This window comes from Ambystoma mexicanum, chromosome 4p (assembly GCF_040938575.1).
Source record: "Ambystoma mexicanum isolate Mex_15411 chromosome 4p, UKY_AmexF1_1, whole genome shotgun sequence".
In the NCBI taxonomy this organism is placed as follows: Eukaryota; Metazoa; Chordata; class Amphibia; order Caudata; family Ambystomatidae; genus Ambystoma; species Ambystoma mexicanum.
The window spans coordinates 1,269,295,021-1,269,316,080 of NC_090927.1; the positions used below are offsets into that span (position 1 = coordinate 1,269,295,021).

The 21,060-nt window shown below is 42.3% G+C and overlaps 1 protein-coding gene across 2 annotated transcripts in view; it reads left to right on the forward strand.

Moving 5' to 3' along the window:
• The window catches only part of THBS2 (thrombospondin 2), a 389,899-nt gene that overhangs the window by 187,088 nt on the left and 181,751 nt on the right, over positions 1–21,060 (forward strand). For both annotated transcript variants that reach the window (XM_069606958.1, XM_069606957.1), the window contains exon 15: positions 8,870–9,029. In XM_069606958.1, the coding sequence (XP_069463059.1) occupies positions 8,870–9,029 (160 nt within the window). The remainder of the gene's footprint in view (positions 1–8,869; positions 9,030–21,060) is intronic.

Genomic DNA, 21,060 nt, shown 5'->3' on the forward strand with positions numbered 1-21,060 from the left:
CGATCAGAACATATATGTGGGCATCGCAAAGCCAGGCCTATTGGCCAGTGATCGCCATTGTAAATGTTCCTTTTTGAAGTTCCAATACTTCCACTTCATAATGCCTGCCAGATTGCCAGACTCACTGTTTGTACTGGAGGCATATTCTTGTTTTAATTTCCCTGATCAACACGAATCAGCATGCTCCAGAAACCAACCAAATCCATTTTACTCTCATAGCAAGACAGTTGTTGGGATGAAACACTTATGCTTTAATCCTGACACGAAATTTAAAAATGTGATTCACTAAAAGGGATGTGCACACAGCCACACTACCCCAGCAACATTGTAAAAAAAATACACATGCACTAAACACTAATCAGTAAGCACACATGTTTTCCTATATTAGATTGCAGAGATTAAATCACTTTACTGTATGACGACATTACATTCCCAAGTTTAAAATCGTGATAAGCAAGAAAAATGTATATTGAATAAAACAAATATCATTGAGGTGACACGCATGTAAATATAATTTTCAATTGTATGCTACCATTTTAAGATGGCTCCTGTAAAAACAATGGGCCTCATTACGACCCAGGCGGTAAGTTACCGCCTGGGCCGTGACTTTACCACCATGGCGTAAACTACGTTTACGCCATGGTGGTTGGCGGACTTACCGCCCCATTCCGAGGTCGGCGGGGCGGTAAGTCCCCAATCCCCATTTACCCTTCCCCATTCCCATTTTTGCCCCATAGGGCATAATGGGAGTGGGGAAGGCGTTAATTACGCCACCGTAAATTACGGTGGCGTAATTAACACCAAGTTCCCTTACCGCCATGGCTTTTTACACCCGCTAGAAGCAGGTGTAAAATCCGCCATGGCGGAAAGGGAACTCGTGATTGGCGGTAAGGGGTCGGCGCAGCTAACGATGGCGCTAACCCCTTACCGCCAGGGTCGTAATGAGGCCCAATGTTTACTTGAGATGCAATGAACCAATAGAATATACTATCTGCATCATGGGAAAGCTGATTGTCATGAAACCTTTTTCTTGCATTAGCGGCCATGGACAAAAAAGTAAGTTATAATTAAAATAATAACAAAAACTCCAAGGTAGCTAATGTTAGGCAACGTTTGCATGCAGTACCCTCTGGGACCACTACACAGAACTTTGACTACAGGTGTAGGCAAAACCAAACTTTGGTATAAGTCTGTACCACACAGATTTTGGTAGCGAGCTGAGCAGCCAGGCTTATCTCAAGGGGGAATGTGAGCTGTAAGGGTGTTAAACAGGGGTCTACAATCACAAGTATTCAGATAGACACTTATACTCAAGGTTTCTTGGTAAAACACTTCTTAATTTATTACACAGTCAGTTATAAAACATTCACTAAAAGGAGGCACTCAATATCACACAAAAATATACTACAGTACTTTGCATTATTCGGTTCTGTGACATTTAAACTACTTTGAAGTAGGAGCAAAATGGCATTCAGAGCATTTGAAGTAGGAGAAAAAAGGCATAATATAACAAAACAAATAGTACAGTTACTCTTAAAACAGTGCAAATAATTTGAGTTCACCAGAGGAGTTGTTTCAATGCACTAAGTAGGTCAAAGTCAATGGACTAGAGTCTTGTATAGGAAAAAACGGTTCTGGTAGTTAAACGGAAAAGTCTTTGCCACGATTCTCAGAAGTAGTTCAAAGAAGAAAGGTTTGTATGTCCGACCGACACCATCGACGCCAGCTGCTACCCCCAACCCTGCCATCTAAACCAACAGCGCCATCGAAGCCGAAAAAGATTTTGACGACTCCTCGAGCTCCGAGTTCACAATTTATTAAGCCTTCACTGCCTATCCCATACAAGACCTACATTCCTTTGCCAAGGTGGATTAAGATTATTTCAAATCTCTCACCTCAATGTATGAGGAAAATGAGCTATCGGACAATGATGCACCTTTAGGTCTTCAATTTGGTACACCAGATGCGCCTGAGAGCTTTATTTTGGAAGAGTCGAGATTGAAAGATCTTTATGATAATCTACAAACAGCCATTGGGGTAGACACCTCGCCAGAGCTGGATTTTGGTAGACCTGAAGCTGTTGAGCACACAGATTCTTCATATAGACAGCTAATGTCTAAAGTTGTCGACTATATGGGGTGGAGTAGTCCTACCCTCCCATTTGAACAGGATGATCTGAAGGACATCCTTGATAAGGGTTCGCAAATGGATCCTATTTTATCATTTAATGTTGCTCTCCAAAAAAGGGTGGTGGCAAATTGGGAGATGCCAGAGACTAATCCAACAGTAAACAAGAATCTGACCAAAAAACACTGCCCTTCCAGCAGTGACCACGACTACCTGTATAAACACCCCACTCCAGAGAATCTGGTGATACAGGCAGCTACCGCAACTTCCAAGCAGGCAGCTTATCCAACTATCCCACCAGATAGGGATGACAAGAGAGTTGATGGATGGGCAAGAACAGTATTTTCTGCAGGGAGCATGGCTCTTAAACCAGTCAACTCCACATGTGCCCTTGCAAAATTCTCTTTCACTCTCTCGGCTGTATTTCCATGGCGGCAGAGCACATTCCCGAGGGGGAGGAAAGAGACGGGTTCTTGGCTATTGTTAGAGATGGCAAGGAAGCCATGTGTGAGTCTCTTCAATCGGGTCTGGATTCTGCTGACAGCATCAGCACAACCATGGCAACTAGCACCGTAATATGCAGATGTGTGTGGTTGAGGAAGTCGGGATTTGTGCCGGATGTGCAATCCAGACTTCTCAACATGCCTTTTGATGGGTCTCACCTTTTTGGCAAGAAGACGGACGAAAGCCTTGAGCAGTTGCTTACCTCAAAGGCATCAGCCAAATCCCTAGGTGTCACTATTAGGCAGCCTCAGCCTTTTCGCCCCACTGGACAACCTTGGTGGGGTAGATCTTTTCGCTACTACTCCTCAATTGGAAGAGCGAGAGGAGTGGCTGGTCAAAGAGGCCAAAGAAGATTCCCTCATGGTAGACGAGGGAGAGGTGCGAAGCCTGCTCAAGCAGGGGCATCCTTACTAACAGCCACTACATCAGCCACCTCAAAAACTCTCTCAGGTCTTGAGTCACAAAACACCAGCGAGATGCAGACTGTCTCAGCATCTGAAAGAATGGCAATACATTACTTTGGATGACTGGGCATTGGAAACCCCTAGCCGACAGTTACTGCCTTCCTTTCATTCAAAGACCTCCGAACCATCTACAAGGGAGCCACTCTTTGAAGATTCAAGATCTGATCCTTGTGCAGGAAGTTTTGACCCTGCTAGAGAAAGGCGCTATAGAACTGGTGCCTATAGCAGAGAGGAACAAAGGATGGCACTGTCCATATTTACTAATATCCAAGAAGGACGGATGACTGAGACACAGCTTGGACTTGAGATACTTGAACAAGTTCCTCAGGAAGGACAAGTTCAAGATGATCACACTTTCTCAAATCCTTCAGGCCCTCCAACTCCAGGATTGGATGGTGTCATTGGACCTTCAGGATGCTTATTTTCATGTGACTATCCATCTCAAGCACAGACAATACCTGAGGTTCACAGTTGGTGGTTCTCGTTATCAGTTTCGAGTTCTGCCATTCGGGTTGACCTCCGCCCGAGGGTTTTCACCAAACTGATGGTGGTGGTATTAGCGAGTCTCCAGATAGGGGGGGATTCAGATCTACCCCTACCTGGACGATTGGCCGATGAGGGCATGTTCTCCCGAGCAAGTCCTGGATAATCTCAACATCACCTGCCACTCTGTTCACAGACTGGGCTTCTCCCTCAATTACAAGAAGTCCCATATGACATCTTCTCAAAAGCTCCAGTTTATCAGAGCTGTACTGGGTACATCCTTGGGAAAAAGCTCGCTGTTAGGCAAAGTTTGCATGCAGTACCCTTTGGGTGCACTATACACAACTCTGACTACAGGTATAGGAAACCCAACCTTTGGTATAAGCTTGTACTACACAGTTTTGGTAGCATGTTGAGCAACAAGGCTTATCTCAAGAGGGGTCATTGTGAGCTGTACGGGAGTTACACAGAGATTCACAGTGACACGTATTCAAATAAACTCTTACACACAAGGTTTCTTGAATAAACAATTATTAATTTATTTATCAGTCAATTAGAATAAGCCTTCTTCAGAAGGGAGCAATATAAAAGTATCACACAAATACACTTCAATACTGTACACTCTTAGTTTTTAAATCAGTAAAAACCCCTTTGGAATGGCCCACAGACACAACATACACCCTCAGGTGACTTCAATAGCTAGGGTGCTGAGGACATTAATATCTTACTGTTGGCATTTAGAATACTGTTAGAAGTTGGTAAAAGGAAAAGGTTATAGAACAACAAGAGACCACACTTATTCTTAAGCAGGCAAAAACTTTTGTATCCCCTTAATCAGAGTTATTCAGTATACCAGGCTAGGACAAAGTCAATGGGCAAAAGTCTTATATAGGATGAATCACTTCTGGTAGGTAAGTATAAAAGTCTTTGCACAATGTTTTAGAAATCTTTGTAAAAAAGAATAATCAAATGTAAGACCACATACTGATTAGACATGTGAGTAGTAGAAGATGTAAGCAACTCTACAATGAGAGGTAAGTTCTTTCAGACTTTACAGTATCTTTGTATTGAAGAAAAAGTGCAGCAGATGACTTCTGTTCCTGTGCAGCTCTGCAGATCTCACTGTTCCTGGGCCTCAGTTGTGTGAACAAGAGGGAGAACTTCTGGGGACTCATGCACTGCAATGGGATGGTCACCGCTTGCAACCAGCAAGCTTTCAGACAAGTGGCACTTTGTTGTTTCAGCTCCTCAGGACTAACACAAATAGCAACACAGCAGTTTCTGGCTGTCAAGATGGACTTTCCCTGCTTCTGGGGTCCCGCACTCTGTTGAGGCGGCTCAGGCTCGGTCAGTCCTCCCTCCTGGGAGTTTGGAGATCTTCCTGGAGCTCTTGGCCAACTTAAAAGCAACACACACAATCTGGTGTTCCTCTCCCTGGCTATTCGGTTTCCAGCAGCAACTCTGTGGAAATTCAACCAGCTCCGAGAAGGCTGTCCAGGTGGCTTACTTTGGAGTTGATTGGTCCCACCAACTCAAGGGGAGAAGTTGTCCTTGCATGGGCTTCTCTATCGATACAAATTTGGAGTCTGAGCACAGCAGCAGGGCTTCACCGGGCAAGCCAACAGTCCAGGAGTTACAGCAGGCGTCCTCTTCAAGTTCTTCTTTGGTTCCTTCGTTCAGTGGTCGACTTTGCCTTCCAAGCCAAAAGCCTCACCTTTTATTCAATTCACCTCTCCCATTCATTCCAGCCTAGCTGTCAGTCACTCAGCGGGGAGGCTGTCCTTGCCGGACAGTCAGCCAGCCAATCACTACAGAGTGCATTTGGGTCTCCTTGGAGACTAAGCACAGGGAGTTTCGGGCACCTGCCTCACTTCCTGCCCATTCAGTACACCCTGGAACCAGAAGCAGGCTTCACTCGTGAATCCCGCCAAAGGCAAAGCGAACAATTGGATCAAACCTGTTTTGGCACACACAGTAAATCTCAAGAAGGACCTTTCTACAAAGAAATGGCGAAAAAAGAAGACCAGGATAATTTTGACAAAAATGACACCATTGGGTGCTTTACTTCAGCTGCGAATGCAGCCCGCGGTAAATGTACACCACGGTAGTTAAAACGAAACCACTGCCACCAGCCATTCAGTGAAAAAAGGGTGACATAAAAATGTTACATGAGAAGCAAGACACAGGGGATACTAGGTAACCCCTCCAGTACCCTATTGTAAGATAGTGTATGCTGGGTCTAGAAAGTTACAAGTAATGTCAATTTCACTTTACTGCTCTTGGAAACAGTAGTTTATTCAAGAGAAGGTATTTAAACCTTCAGGAAATCTGAAAGACTGCCCTGTGCCACTGCACTGAAGGTGCTGTGTGACACAATGTAAAAGGTGATGCCTATGGAGTTTGTCAGACTCCACAACCAAAAGAAACACACAGTTCAAAATCACATTAAAATACATGAGAGAGTGGGTAAAAGGATCTCACTCTCTCCAGGTTAAAAAAATCAAGTCCTCAAAATCTAGAAAAGTTTCTGGGGGTCTCTAAGATGGAGGGAATTAGCACATTTCTGAGAATTCTCCCTGACACTCGCCACCCGAGGTGAGGGCTCAATACATTCTACAAATAGTCTCCAAATTTCAAAGTGTCCATCGTCTCCTGGCCTTCAATTTTTTGAGGTTGCTCAGCCTCTTGGCATCCTGCATTTTTCTGGTGCCAGAGGCTTGCCTGAGAATGAGATTCCTTCAATGGACCCTCAGGACACAATGGTCACAGTTGTCAGGAAACATGTCATACCTACTTCAGGTTCCAAGCAGGGTCTCACAGGATCTCCTGTTGTGGACCTGCAAGGACAACATTCTGAAGGGAGAACCTTTTTGGCCACCATGGCCAGAGATAACAGTAGTGACGGATGCCTCACTCATGGGGTGGGGAGCCCCCACCAACAATCTGTCAATCAGCAGTACTTGGTCTCCATCGGAGTCCAAACTACATATCAATCTTTTGGAGCTGAGGGCAATCAGACTTACGCTGAATGCTTTTCTGCCCTCTGTACGGGGAAATAATGTCCTGATAATGACGGACAACACAATGGTCATGTACTACCTCAACAAGAGAGGAGGTGTAGGGTCACTAGCAATGTGCAGAGAGGCAATGCAGCTCTGGTATTGGGAAATTCAAGAAGGAATCTCTCTATCAGCAGTTCACCTAGCTGGAGAGGAGAACACGGCAGCAAATGCTTTGAGCAGGCAGAGCACAGTCTCCCACGAGAGGGAACTAGCTCAGGAAGTTCTTCAAGAGATCTTCACCCTTTGGGGAACCCCTCAAGTGGATCTGTTCGCAACTACTGTCAAACGGAAGTGCACACTTTACTGCTCCAGGGACTTTCCTCCAAGAGGAGCTCTAGGAGATGCGTTCATAGTGGACTGGGAGTTTCCACTCCTGTACGTGTTTGCTCCAGTCCCCATCATTCCTCACGTGATCAGGAGGTTGAGAAAGTTCAGGAAACACATGATCCTAATTGCCCGCATTGGGCCAGGAGGACGTGGTACCCAGACCTTCTGGACAGGTCCATTTGCCCTCCAGTACGTCTTCCACTAAGAGAGTGTCGGGTTCTCCATCCAGAGGTCAAGACACTCCGCCTTCATACATGGTTTCTGAAAGGCTGAGTTACAAGGATTGGGACATCCCAGATGACGTAATGGAAATGTTGCTTTCGGCCAGAAGGCTAGCAACAACGTCCTTTGCACCAGCTGTTAGAACACATTCTGCAGCTGGTGCAAAGACAAGAATGTAGACCCTTTTAAATGGAATGCACCAGAAGTGTTATCTTTTCTATTATCCTTAGCCAACCTGGGGCTCCAGGTTGGAACTATTAAGGGCTATTTTACAGTGCTATCCATCTTTAAGCACTCATCAGCAGAATGTTCATATTTCAAAATCCCACTGGTGACACAATTTCTAAAGGGATTCACCAATGTGTTCCCCGCATCTCCTTTCCAGGTTCCAGTTTGGGGCCTTAATCTGGTACTAAAATGTCTAATGTGTGCACCCTTTGAACCTTTACATTCATGTTCGTTAAGGTTGTTAACATTTAAAACCATTCTCATGGTAGCATGGACCTCAGTGTGGTCTACTATTTACATGTTCACAAAGCATTACTGCCTTGAGTCTTCCCTCAGTGAGGATGCAAGCTTTCCAAAAGCTGTACTCCATTCGGTTCATGAAAACCATTGAAAACTAAATTCTTACTCCTGCCACCAAATCAAACACTGCTTTGGGAGTCTATCAAAGATGAGGAATACCTGAGAGGATACACCCCATTCGAAAAAACAAGTTACTTACCTTTGGCAACGTTCTTTCGACTGGATGTTCCTCCCATTTATCCCGCCCTCCCAGCCTACAACACAGTAGAATTTCCCATGCTATTACAGCTTTCACTCCTTCAAAGTTTACTATGGTCATACACGTGGTTATGCGGGTAGTTTCTACTGTAAGAAACAACAGAACTGAGGCCAAAAGGCGCTGCGTGTGCTATATATGCCTTTGATGACATCATCCTCGAGACATAGTCCCTCAAGGGACATCAAATTGACTGCATCGGCACAGAGCGCTCTCTGCTGAAAAGAAATATATATTTGTTATCAGAAGTAGCTGAAGCTGGACATCGAATATCAAAGATGAGGAATACGTGGGAGGAACATCCAGTCGAAATAACGTTACAAGGGGTAAGTAACTTGTTCCTTTTTCTTATAAAATAACTTGTTTTTGCATTCAAAATTAATGTTTTACTTGTTTCAAATAAAGTTAGAGCATTTTTGAGTAGCAGTCCGGACACTACTTTTGAAATTTTCAGCTACTGATGAGTATGTTGGGTGGAGGAAAAATGTAGTACATGTTCCTTTCATAACCATATTACACTCATAAATGTCCGCTGAAAATGTGTAAAATCCTTGACTGAAGAATGTCAGAGAATTCGTTAATGTTCAGGAAAGTACAGAAAACCATATGAAGAATTTATTTTATACATAACCTGGATGTTATGCCTTAATCATTATACTAATACCAAATGCAACTTAAAAGGAGCAATACATACTTTTCACCGGTTTAAGAATGATTGTATGGTGCAACCTTTCGACATTGAAAGCAGGCTACAGCAGCCATTTCTTTTTGGGTTGTTCTATCAATATGCTGTAAGCAGTGTATTACATCACATGATGGGCCTTACTACAAAAAGGAAAAACAAACCTGAAATCAATTAGAAGCATTTTTGCCAATTGTCTTTCTTTTCTTTGCAGGATAATTGCCCCCTCCTGTATAACCCTCGTCAATTTGATTATGACAAGGATGAAGTTGGAGACCGATGTGATAACTGTCCCTACGTGCACAACCCTGCACAGATTGACACTGATAACAACGGAGAAGGGGATGCCTGCTCGGTTGACATTGATGGCGACGGTATGTAGATACGATCACTATGCAAACTAGGCAGCTGCCTATGGTGCTGGCCAGCAGGCCTTTGAAACATCAGGTTTTCCCTCCCATTTTCATGAATTACAAAAGAGATGTAACCAATCTGAATTAAAGTAGCTGCATAATGTCTTCCTGCAATGAATGGGTGCCCTATTGGAATTTGCATTGCTTCAGTGGACGCAGGGCCATTGCCTATTGACGCATGTTTTTATGCAGCACAGGACTTATATAAAACACATGGTGGCCTAGCAGGATGAAATGTTGATAAAACAACAAGGAGATATAATGAGCGCAAGTATAGTAAATAGGATGATTACAGATATTACAATAGGTATATAGTTACTGTGAAATGAACATGTCTGTTTGTCAGCATCCGGTAATTCTTTATTTTATTATTGCACATTGTGTGGCTGGATATGCCGTTTATTTATAAGCAGTCATCCTTCTAATTCTGGAAACAAAAACAATTGTGTTTACCAGTATTTGGGATATAACATCTTATAATTTGCAGTTGTCCCCAATAGTGTCGCTAGATAACTCTAGTTTAGTTGGCATGTTGTTTTTTTTTTTTACAGTGGGAGTACAGCTTTTTAGGTCTGGGTACAAAGAGCTGCATCTCTCTGCCAGAGCTCTTGAAGCAGTAGGTGGAGGTGCCTTTGTGTCAATGTGCAAATGATTTCTTAGAAAGCTAGGTCAGACCTTGTAATGTTATTTTACTGAATTATTCAATGCATTATACAAGGGGTCGTCGACGTTTGACTCTCATATGTTTTGGACTACAACTCACATCGGCTTCGGGCCAAAATGACCGAATCCAATTTACCTACCCCACCAAAAGACCTAAAACACATACCACAAAAAGTTCGAACTACCAAAAGTTTGAACTTTTTGTGGTATGTGTTTTAGGTCTTTTGGTGGGGTAGGTAAAAAAAAGGCTGCAGGAGCTGCAGGGGTGTCCCCAGCAACATCCTGCTAACCATACTATACAGTATAGTGAGCTGGGGCTGCAGGGGGCAACCCCGCAGCTCACCTGACTGAACTTTTTTAAATGCGGCTCACTATACTATTCAGTATAGTGAGCGGGCGTTGCGGGGGACACCCCTGCAATGGACCTGGCCAAAAGTTTAAAAAAAAGAAAAGAAAAGGACCCTGCGGAGCCGGTTCCCGATCATGGAAGTGAAAGGGAACCAGCATCTCAGGGACACAGCACGTCAGAATAAAAGGTAAGTAGGGGTGTGGGGTGTGTTGGGGGTGTGTTGGGGTGTGCCGGGGGTGTGTTGGGGGTGTGGGTGGAGGTGGGGGTATGTGTTTGTATGGATTTGGGGTTGTTTTACAATGGATGTCGGCATGGGAAATGTACGCATTTTTTTTTATTGTGTACATTTCTCATGCAGTCATTTCCGTCATGACCGTTTCAGTCGCGGTAAAAGAACCCCAATTCCTCCCATCAGCCTTAAAAGTCTATTGTGAGGGATCAAGGGGCAGTAGTCCCAAAAACCTGGAGTGCTACAAGTTGCAGATCTCTGCATTCTAGTATGAGGAAACATTTTTGATCAGTTCACTTCCCTTGTGTTTCATAATCTTGAGATATGGCATGCAAAGCTATCCTTCCTCCCCTTCAGTTATGTGTACACTGGTGCCATCTCTCTATCATTTGTTCATGTCTTGTTTGGTCTGGGGCCCTAGATCTGTGAACAGCCAATGCCAAATGTTGTATTGGGTGGAGGCTCAGGAGTGGAACAAGGTAGGGTGCCCTGTAAGGGTGTTCATAGATAAGATCACCCTGACATACTTCGGTTAGACTGCTCAGTTCCATTTGTAACCATCACCACAACTGGTGAAAGCAGTAGACTGCCTCGTGAGAGAACAATTTCATCAAAAGTGTCTGGCCTGGCCTCTATACATATTTCCCTTTCCTAACTATCAGGATGTGAACGTTGTGATGGTGACCTTTGCAGAATACACTCATTATGGCCGAGAGTTTCAGTGGAATACAGTGGTCTAAACATTTGGAAGATATATAGCTGTAAACAGTTCATTGTTGACTTAGAAAGTAGCATAACATGACAAGTGTAGCCATAATTTGGGAATCCAATCCATCCTAGTAGCAGACTTTAGATATTTGATAAAAGGACATGATCTTATATGTACAAGTTTTAAAACACATTGGATTTGAATAATAATTAAAAAAAAACAAAGGCTTGAGTTTAAATGTGTCAATTTTGGGGATGCACGTGTATATTCATTTCAGTATCTTTCACAGTGTAATATTTTGTATATTTTGCACACCTGGAGATGTCTTTGAGACAGAACTGCACTTCGATTTGAAAGTTAAAGGGACCATACCTGAGGATCAATATAGGAAGCAGGAGGTGAGTTAGAGACTATGGGCCTCATTACGACCCTGGCGGAACGGGTTAACGGGCTCCGCAAAAGGAGGCAGACCCGTTAAACCCGTTCCGCCACATTACGAGGTCCCTTTGCGGGACCCGGTAAGGACGCCTGGTAAAACCAGGCGTCCTTATCGGGTCCCGCCAGGGGAAGAGGGAGCAAACAACGGTCCACTCGTAATCGGCCCGTTGTTTGCTCCCTCTCCCATTCCCATTTAGCCCTTTGGGGGCTGAAATGGGAATGGGGAAGGTCCGGGCCTGGGTTCCTGGAGGGAGAAATTACCGGGCCCTCCAAAATGGCCCGGTAATTCCCCATTCTGGGAACCTGATCCGGATGCGATTTCGGTGACAGCCATGCCGCCAATAGCGGCATGGCTACCACCAAGGTCGTAATGAGGCCCACGGTCTTCTGGCCTGGATTACAAGCAGAGCAGTGGGCAATATATCCCTGTGTAGAGGAAGTGTGGCAATGAATTAGCTATGTGATATATTCCCTGTGGTTTCCATGTGCATTTACCCCTTATTTCTTCATCTCCAAATGCTCCATTTTTGATTTTCACCATTTCTATACCGTTTCCCTTACTATCTTTACATTGTTTTATTATATACTGTAGGCAAAGTTCTTAGTGATTAATATTCTGCACAGAAAATTGTATGTGGTGAATATTCTGCAATAGAATCACTAAGTACCATCCCTGTTAATGTAATCCAAGCAAAGACGTGGATGGACAGTATATTCTGATGATTGTGAGTTTGAACTAGATGTAGCTGAGTGCTACATCCTTGACACTGTGTTTCACTTAGAGAACCTGCATCAGATCATTTTGTATTTGTATTTATTAGGTTTATATAGCTATTTACGCCAAAGTAAACAAGAAGCATAAAGTTACAAAGACATGAAACAAACCATCAAAAACAGTATGTAGATCAATTGACCAGTTTTGAAGGAGGAATAGATAAGAGGAAGAAGAAAGGGAAGTAGAAAGGGAGGTCAGAGAGGGGAAGAATACAGAGATAACAGGAGGAGGGAAGGCAGGATGAAAAAGAAAGGGAAGAAGAGGGGAAGTAGGAAGGAGCGTAGAGATAAACTAGAGAGATAATAGGAGAAGGAGGGGAGTTAGGACGGGGGGTGAAGAAGGAAAGATTTCAAGGAGACACAGAAAGTGGGTAAGAGGAAATGGAACGGATGGAGAGTGGTAAAGAGTTCCAGTGATGGGGGGCTAGAAGCTGAAAGGAACGGAAACGAGAGGAAGCACAAGGGGGAGTAGGTACTGTGAGTAGGAAGAGATCAGTGGATCTGATTGAGCGAGAAGGAGAGTAGAAAGAAAGGAGAGCGGAAAGTTAAGGGGGAGCTAGGCCATGGAGAGGTTTAAACACTAGGCAGAGGAAGTTACATTTAAGTTGGGAGTGAAAGGGAAGCCAGCCAAGAATAGAAAGAGAGGAAGAAATGGAATCAAGAGGTGCAAGAAGACAGAGGGTACGGATGGCAGAGTGGTAAAGAGATTTGAGGGGAGCAAGGTGAGAGGCAGGGAGTCCAAAGAGGAGAGAAGAACAATAGAAAAGCCGGGAGAAAATGAGGGAAGATATTAGGAGTTTAGTAGCATGGAAAGTGAGGGAGGAGCGGATTTTGCGAACATTGAATAGGGGAAAGTGGCAGGTGCGAGAGGTAAGGATCCCCATTAAGGAGAGGACCCTGCACTTTATAGTTTGTCCATCCCTGACACATTTGTACTCCAAGAGGGAACCCCTCAGCTTTCTTAGAGAGTAAGAACCCCTAGGTTCCATAGGCATTTCTCCAGACTCCCTTTCCTTTTTAGATAGGTAAGCAAGCTGACCTGGCCTAGGGAAGGATCTTCTAACCATCTTAGTTTACAACTGAAGTATAAAACACCCTACTAGAAAGCCTTATTATTTCACCCAATTTGATACTGTTAGCTTAGATTATTACCAAGGGGAAATGTACATTTGTGTTAGTTGATCTGCTCCACCCACAAACATAGCAAGTGGACCCAGGATTTGGAAGCAGTTGGTGGTGCAATATTCACTCATCACCTTCTCAAGCAGAGACATATGTGGCAGAATCATGCTGAAAGTTGCAAGTAATGTTTATTCTACATTTTCCATTTCAAAAGGATAAGTAATGACTGCACAGATAAATAATGGAATCCCAGTGGAGGGGGTCTGAGGTCAAAACTGCAATGGCTACCTACACCAAAAGAGTCATGGGCAGCTAAACTATGCAATGATTGCTGGTGGAAAAATAACCCAAGTAATATAGGAACAACTTCTGTGGCAGTGCTCTGCTTGTACCCCTGACCCAAACATATCAGTGTATTATTAGGCCACTGAAGATATCAGGCAAATGAAAAACAGAACACACTTACAGACACTTGGGCAACTGTACCCCAACAGAGCAGCAAACCACGTAGTTTTTCAGAAAGAATTCCTGGCATAGCTGGTGAGCACAGAACAGTATAACCACGATACCCTCTTCTTACTGAGTACTGATTTTTCACCTTTGCAGAGATAGACATAAAACAAAACAGTTCATGCTCAAGGATCGCCAATTATAGGTCTACTATAACACTGGAAACAGATTGGAGGGAGCTGGGAAGACCAGTCTCTAATGAATCTTATTAATCTGTTCTCCATCAAATCTCCCCAAATAACATTCTGGAGAGTGCATCAGGGTTTTCATTCTTCTTGCCTGGGTCAAGTTACACTGTGAACTTTTATGCTTGCAGTTGCCAGTGAGAGAGATAAACTCAGAAGGTTTCAGTCCATCTGGGCCATGGTGACCATGCCATAAAAGTACAGCTGCACTTCCTCAGTGCCAAGATAACTGACACACAATCTGTCTGTGACACTGATTATATTTTCTTTCTAGCTTAAAGCTTTCCAGACATGTACACTATTCCACCCATGTACACTATCAGCCAGTCTGACCCACCACCAGCCTTCTGGCAAAGCATCCCTTACACCCGAACATCAAATGTATGTTTCTGGAAATCGAATTACTTTACCAGATCAGTACTGGGCAGCGCAGATTCACAACTTAACTCCTTTTTAAGAGAATCAAAACTTTCAAGTTGGGATCCTCTGCATCTTTTTACGTATCATCCTTTTCAACAGCACTTTAACTTCATTAACGTTGAAGATGAATTCCTGTACTTCATTTTGCCTGTGAATGATGCACCATGTTTCTGTGCAAAGGGCACCGGCCATGCCTTAATGGGCTACTCCATATCATATATGGTTTCAAGTGTCCAGTTCCCACAACTTGGCTGATGTGCTTTACCTTATCCACGCAAACTGGCACAACACAGCCTTCAAAGCTAGGTCTCTAATGAGGATATGCTTCAGCTTTGATATCCAATACATCCAGGCTGAACATGCCAATATGATCCAGAATTGCCAATGCAAATGGTTCCAGACTACCTTGCACTGTACACATTAGGAAATGGAATATCAAAATGACATACTCTGATACTCAGAATTCTGTACGCAGTTAGCTTATCTGATCCAAGCCCAAGTGGTAGGTTTGAACTTCCAATATCCCTATACCAGATTCATGGGTAAAATGTACTTGTGGGATGCCAACGTGTCCAATATCTTGCCACAGCTTTGTGCCGGTGTCACAAGCCAAGTTAACTACCAATAGACTGTGGAGAACTGGAGTGATCCATCAGCACCAGAACTAGAGAGCTGTCCCAGTCAATATTAATCTTGGTCAACACTGTACCAACATTAGTTCCATGTTCTTTTTAGTGGAATCCCTTTCAAATCAGATTTTCATCTTTGGCACACATGTCTAACTTAGCCAGTCAATGATTTATATCTTTTCTATTCAATCGTGTGCAACAGATTAAGGCAGGTTCATACCTGTCTGAACGTATGCCTATCAGTTGTGGAGTCCCAAGAGGTTCATCCTTGTCTCTAATGCTGTTTAATTTATACATACATCCACTACTTAATATAGTTGCTCAATTTAATTTGGGTTACCACTCATATGCTGGCGACACGCAAATATATGTGCAACTAACACAGCCAGTGGAGGCAGTCGAGTGCATATTAAAATGCTCAGAAAGAAATCAATTCTGGATGCAGGATAATAAACTCCAATTAAAACCTTGCAAAATGGAGATTGTTGTCTTTGGTCCTACAAAGAAATTAAGCAATGAGTTGGACTGGATACCCTGTCCAACCCTGTTTGGACTTGCTGCTGTCTACACTCAGATAGTGTAGCGTATCTGGCAATCCAGTATGAGTTGTAATTTACAGGTAAATCAGATAATTAAGGCATGTTACTATTACCTAAATACCAACTTCAGCTGCTTCAGGTCACACAGAATTTCGCAGTGCGATTGATATTCTCATTGTCTTGGAAAACATTGATATCTGGGTTCCGGAGGAGCCTTCACTGGCTCCCAGTGCAGAAGCGAGTACAGTTTAATTTGCTGTGCCTCATTTTTAAGTGTATTCACGGTCTCCTCCCTGCCTATCAAACATTCAAAATTTTAAGCCACCGGCACTCTTGGGCACTGCGATCGATGGATAAAGGTCTGCTGGTAATCCCCTCGTCCTGAACTAACACTTGGGGTGACAGACGATTCTCTGTTGCAGGCCCTCGAGCATGGAACTCCCTTCCATTACACCTACGTCAAATAAACTCCCTAACTATTTTTCGGAAACATCAGAAAGTGTATTTGTTTGTGCAGTTTTTGGACTCATTTGGCACAGTCTAAGTTGCTAGTACTACACCAATCCATCTGCGCCTAGATACAGTTTGCTTCCAGGTTCTCCTTGAGATATGCCTATTACAAATTCAAAATTCAAATTCAAATTCTGAATATGAGTGCAGTGACCTTTAATTGGCACTATCCACTATGTGCTATTACCCATTCACAATCACATCCTTCCTGAACAAGGGGTTCTCCCATGGGTGTAGAATGTGCTGCAATTCCATATTATGAATGCTAGTCAGAAGTGCTGGGAGTTTCAGAGGATACACGTTTGGAGCCCTTCAAGAGGTCTGGGATCTTATTCCCCTCTACCTCCCATTATTCCTGGCCACATACAAACATAGATGCCTTGTTATGTTGGTGGTATGATCACATACATGCTATGGGCTCTTGCTCAACCTTGAAATGCATCTAACCTTGCAAACTAAACTGTGTATTTCTAGCAATGAGGCCTCCACCTTTTCATGCTGCACATTGACAAGCAGTTGAAACCCGCATCTCCTTTCAGGAGCTAGCAAGGTCTTGGCAATTGTATGATCACTTCCTCTTCCCCTGAGGCTCCTCTAGATTGACGATCACAACACACATAATTTCCCAGAGGTGTCCTCCCAAGAAAAGTACTTAAGGGGGTGGTTTCTTAGGCTTTGTTTGTATGGTTCATTTTCATGCACTCTCAGATCAGCTGGAGCAGGCCCTCTTCCTACTATGCATATAGTAGCTCTAAGAAACTGAATTCAGTTTTCTCCACTGGCACATTGTGAAAGACAAACAGCAGGTATATAATGTGTTTCAATTTTTTACTGCCACCTTTTCTTCTTAGTGGAGTTCTCCACACACTATTATGGTCCCTTTAAACTGCTCAGTCAATGGCACTACTCACAAACTGGTCAAACAGGTCAGCTGGTCTGACATCCCATTTTACAGGATTATGACCAAGGAAAAGAATCCCATGAAAGTCTTTGATTTTGCCTAGGTGTCGATTCCTACCTACATTGCCATGAGAGGTATGGCACAACCTTCAAAAGGCCTCTACATGAAGACTGCTTGTTGGGCCACATGAACCTGCTGAGAGTCTGCCTCATATTTAAGACAAACCCAAGTGCCCAGTAGACATGCTACCACGTGAGGATCTCCTGCTGTGTCAAGATCCTAGAGCTGCAATCGTCTTCACAAGATAAGCAAACACTATCCTCTGCTCTTACAGCTGTTGCACTGATATCTTTCAGACTAACAGCAGGCACTGATTCCCGAAAGAGGGGATGGGGATTAGGGAATTTAGATGGACAGCTAAGGGAATGATGTTAACCAAAAAGAAGGTTACAATGTTTCTTTTTCTTATTGGGATGTGTCTAGGGTAGAAAAGGGACAATATCCTTATTGGGTCCGATGCAGCTTTTCAAGTTTAAAGCCGTTGATTAGCTGTGATATAAAAAGCCAGGTGACTTACTTCAATTACTCTGCACCCTTTTCATTAACACACATTTTCATCAATATAAGCACATACTCAAGAATTCTGTTATGTGCTTTGGAGCAGCACTTGTAATTTGTCATGTTCTTCATAACCATCATGCATCCTAAAATCATCTTTAATCATACACACTATGCCTTATGAGTGCTTTGTTGTAATCTAGACACTCTGCTTGGGGTTATTAGTTTCAAAGTTTTGGTTTATGACTCGGATAGGCCAAATCCCTAGATGTCAAGATCTGCACCAGATGGTTCATGAGTGTTAATACTATGTGTGACAATATACTGTGAATGAGCATTAGTGACAGTGGCACGTATCTGAATGTGGCAGTTGGTTGTCTTTGGCCCTGTTGAAGTATGGCACTTTGTTCTGCCTTTGAAGATGATTTCTGATCCCTGCATGAACGTTGTGTTGAGCTCTGCTCAGATTCCAATCACTTTGATGGCTCTTTTGATCCGTGAAGGGGTTCTGTATTTGTCTTATTTTTGCTGCTCCAAACAGTCACAAACCTGCAAGACCAATTAACTATTAAGATGTGCAGCTGCCTTAAATAGTAGTGCCCTTTCAAAACTGGACCATGTCAGTTATGTAAATATCCCAGAGCATCAATCATCCTCACAAGAGAAGCAAACACTAGCCTCTGCTCCTGTGGTTGTTGCACTGATATCTTTCAGCCTAACACCAGGCACTGTTTTCCAAAGAGGGGATGAGGATTAGGGAATTTAGATGGACATCTAAGGGAATAAGCTTGCCCAAAAATAAAATGAGGGTGTTTCTTTTTATTATTAGGATGTGACTGGGGCAGAAAGGGGAAAATATCCTTATTGTTTTCGATACAGCTATTGAAATTGAAATCAGTTGGTTAGCTCTGATAATACAAGCACTCAGATGACATACTTCAATTACTCTGCATTATTTTCATTAACACACATATTAATCAATATGATCACATACTCAAGAACTCTGGTATATGCATTGGTGCACTACTCTTAATTAGTTATCTTCTTTATAACCATTCACTGTGTTCATCGTGCATCCTTGAATCATCTTTAATCATACACACTACGTCTTATGGACCAGATGGTTCATAAGTTCTAATACTATGTGGCACAATATACTGTGAACAAGTATTAGTTACAGTGGCATGTGTCTGAATGTGGCTGTTAAGTGTCTTTTGCCTTGTTGAAGAATGGCACTTCTTCTGCCATTCAATGTGATTTCTGATCCCTGCATAAATGTTTTGTTAAGCTCTGCTCAGATTCTAATCACTTTGGTGGCTCTTCTGATCCCTGAAGGGGCTCGGAATCTGTTGGATTTTTGATGCTCCAAACAGCTTGCAAGACCAATTAACTTTTAAGAAGTGTAACTGCCTTAAATAGTGGTCCCCTTTCAAAAATGATGTCCCAGATCAACAACTCTTGATATCTTGAGAATTATAGTTTTTTTAAAATTATTTTTACTGCTGCCTACCTGGCCTTTCCAATATTATGTTGTTTCACGTGATGTGTGGGAATTTATTGAGGGCATCTTTCAGCAAGATAATGGTCTCCTGGCACAGTCTACCTTGCTTGTATTGCTGTGTAGAGGTAACATGTTGACCTAGGACCTTGACCTAGGATTGGAAAAAGCTAGCTCCAGAGGTGGAATGACACACCAGACAGCACCAAGCCATATTTGTTTATTTCTGAATCCCATGAAGGTCAATAGTAGAAACACATATGACATTAGTTGTTTTGAAAGACACCATTGCTGAAATGTTACCAAAATAAATGTAAAATCACAAATGTCTGAAGTTAGGTGGGCAAGCAATGGGCCTTAAAGTCTGCTGGAGTATCTCCAGTGTGGTTGAAGCTATCCCAAAACACCAACTGAAACTGACCCGATGAAAGATGCTCCAACCCATATTCAAGCGCACAGACAAGGCCAAAAATACTCAGTAACATATTCTCCTAAAGTCCAAAAGTGTAAGGTTATTTATCAGCATAAAATCGTTGATAAAAGTATGCCATGGATAATCATGAGAACCAAACCTATGAAATAAAATGATGCAGCACATTCTGTCCCACACCGCTATTGTTGTCAGGCAAATGTTGTCAAACACCAACTGGCTCTATGGTTTTAAAAACTTTTCTTCCTGGTTTCATGAATACTGTGTGATACAAGTCAACATCTCAAGTACAGCTGCTATCATGAAGCAGTCATTTTGCAATGTCCATCTATTAATGCTCATACATACAAAAAACCTCAACAATATATACATCCCTTAAAGTAGCAGTTTAAGGAGGCTATTTGTTTCCCAAATGAAGGAAAGGCTTAGAATATAACAACAACTGGGAACCAAAAGTCCAAGTGTAAAAACCATATGAGAAATACACTAAATAACAATGCAAATAATTTGCAATAAATTATAAGCATAAAGTAAAGAGGAATTATAGGTAAATAAGACACATCTATAGACAACATTAAAAATACTGCCCTAGTGGGCATAGCTAATTCAACAAAATATATCATACAACAATTGCATGTAGTTCATATCAATTACAAATAATCAATTCATGTCCAAGAGAAATATATTCAAAGCCATCAAAACTCCAGTAAATTAAAGTAGATAAATATTTTACCATAATTGATTTTTTTATAATACAAAATCACACTGTAAAATCTTAATTAAAACACACAATAATTCATCATCTGAATTAGGTCCATTTGGCTTTATCTTACCCACTTAGTTATTCTGAATTCTATCTGCCATGTATTCCCTTTTATCACATGCTCAGGAATGTATGCTTTAGAAAAAATGGCATTACAGAAGGATTACTTTTATGATGTTCTGCAAAATGTAAAGCCATTGGGTAACCAACTTCCTTATTTTTAATAGCCCGATAGTGTTCTGAAATTTACAATTGCAAAGCGCAAATCGTGGATTCAGCCTTCATTAATTTAATTGGACATACAATTGGAAAAACTACAATTGGAAAAACTACAAATGTGGTTAAACAGTCAATTACATGCCTTATGTCGATTTAAGTTATTGCATTTATTGAAGCCAATCTGTCCTTTTGCAATGGAACACCAATAGTTTTCACAGATTTTCATCTGTAGAAGTATATTCATCCGTTCAATGATAGTGCTTCAGAAAAAAAATATCCATAGACATTCACCTATCAACTTGCATAATGTCTAATTGTATCTGATTGAGAATTATACTTTGTATAAGACTAATTGAATAATTATCTAATGATGATAATAATTGTGCAGATTTAAAAGTATTACATCTCTTACAAGAATTATCTTTCTAACATGCTCTGTCAGTGCTATTATAGGACTATCCATATACTAAAAATCAATCACCAATAGTTTCTGCTTCTTTGTGAAAATAATTCTGTCTCAAACAATTAGCGTAGCTCTTAAAACTC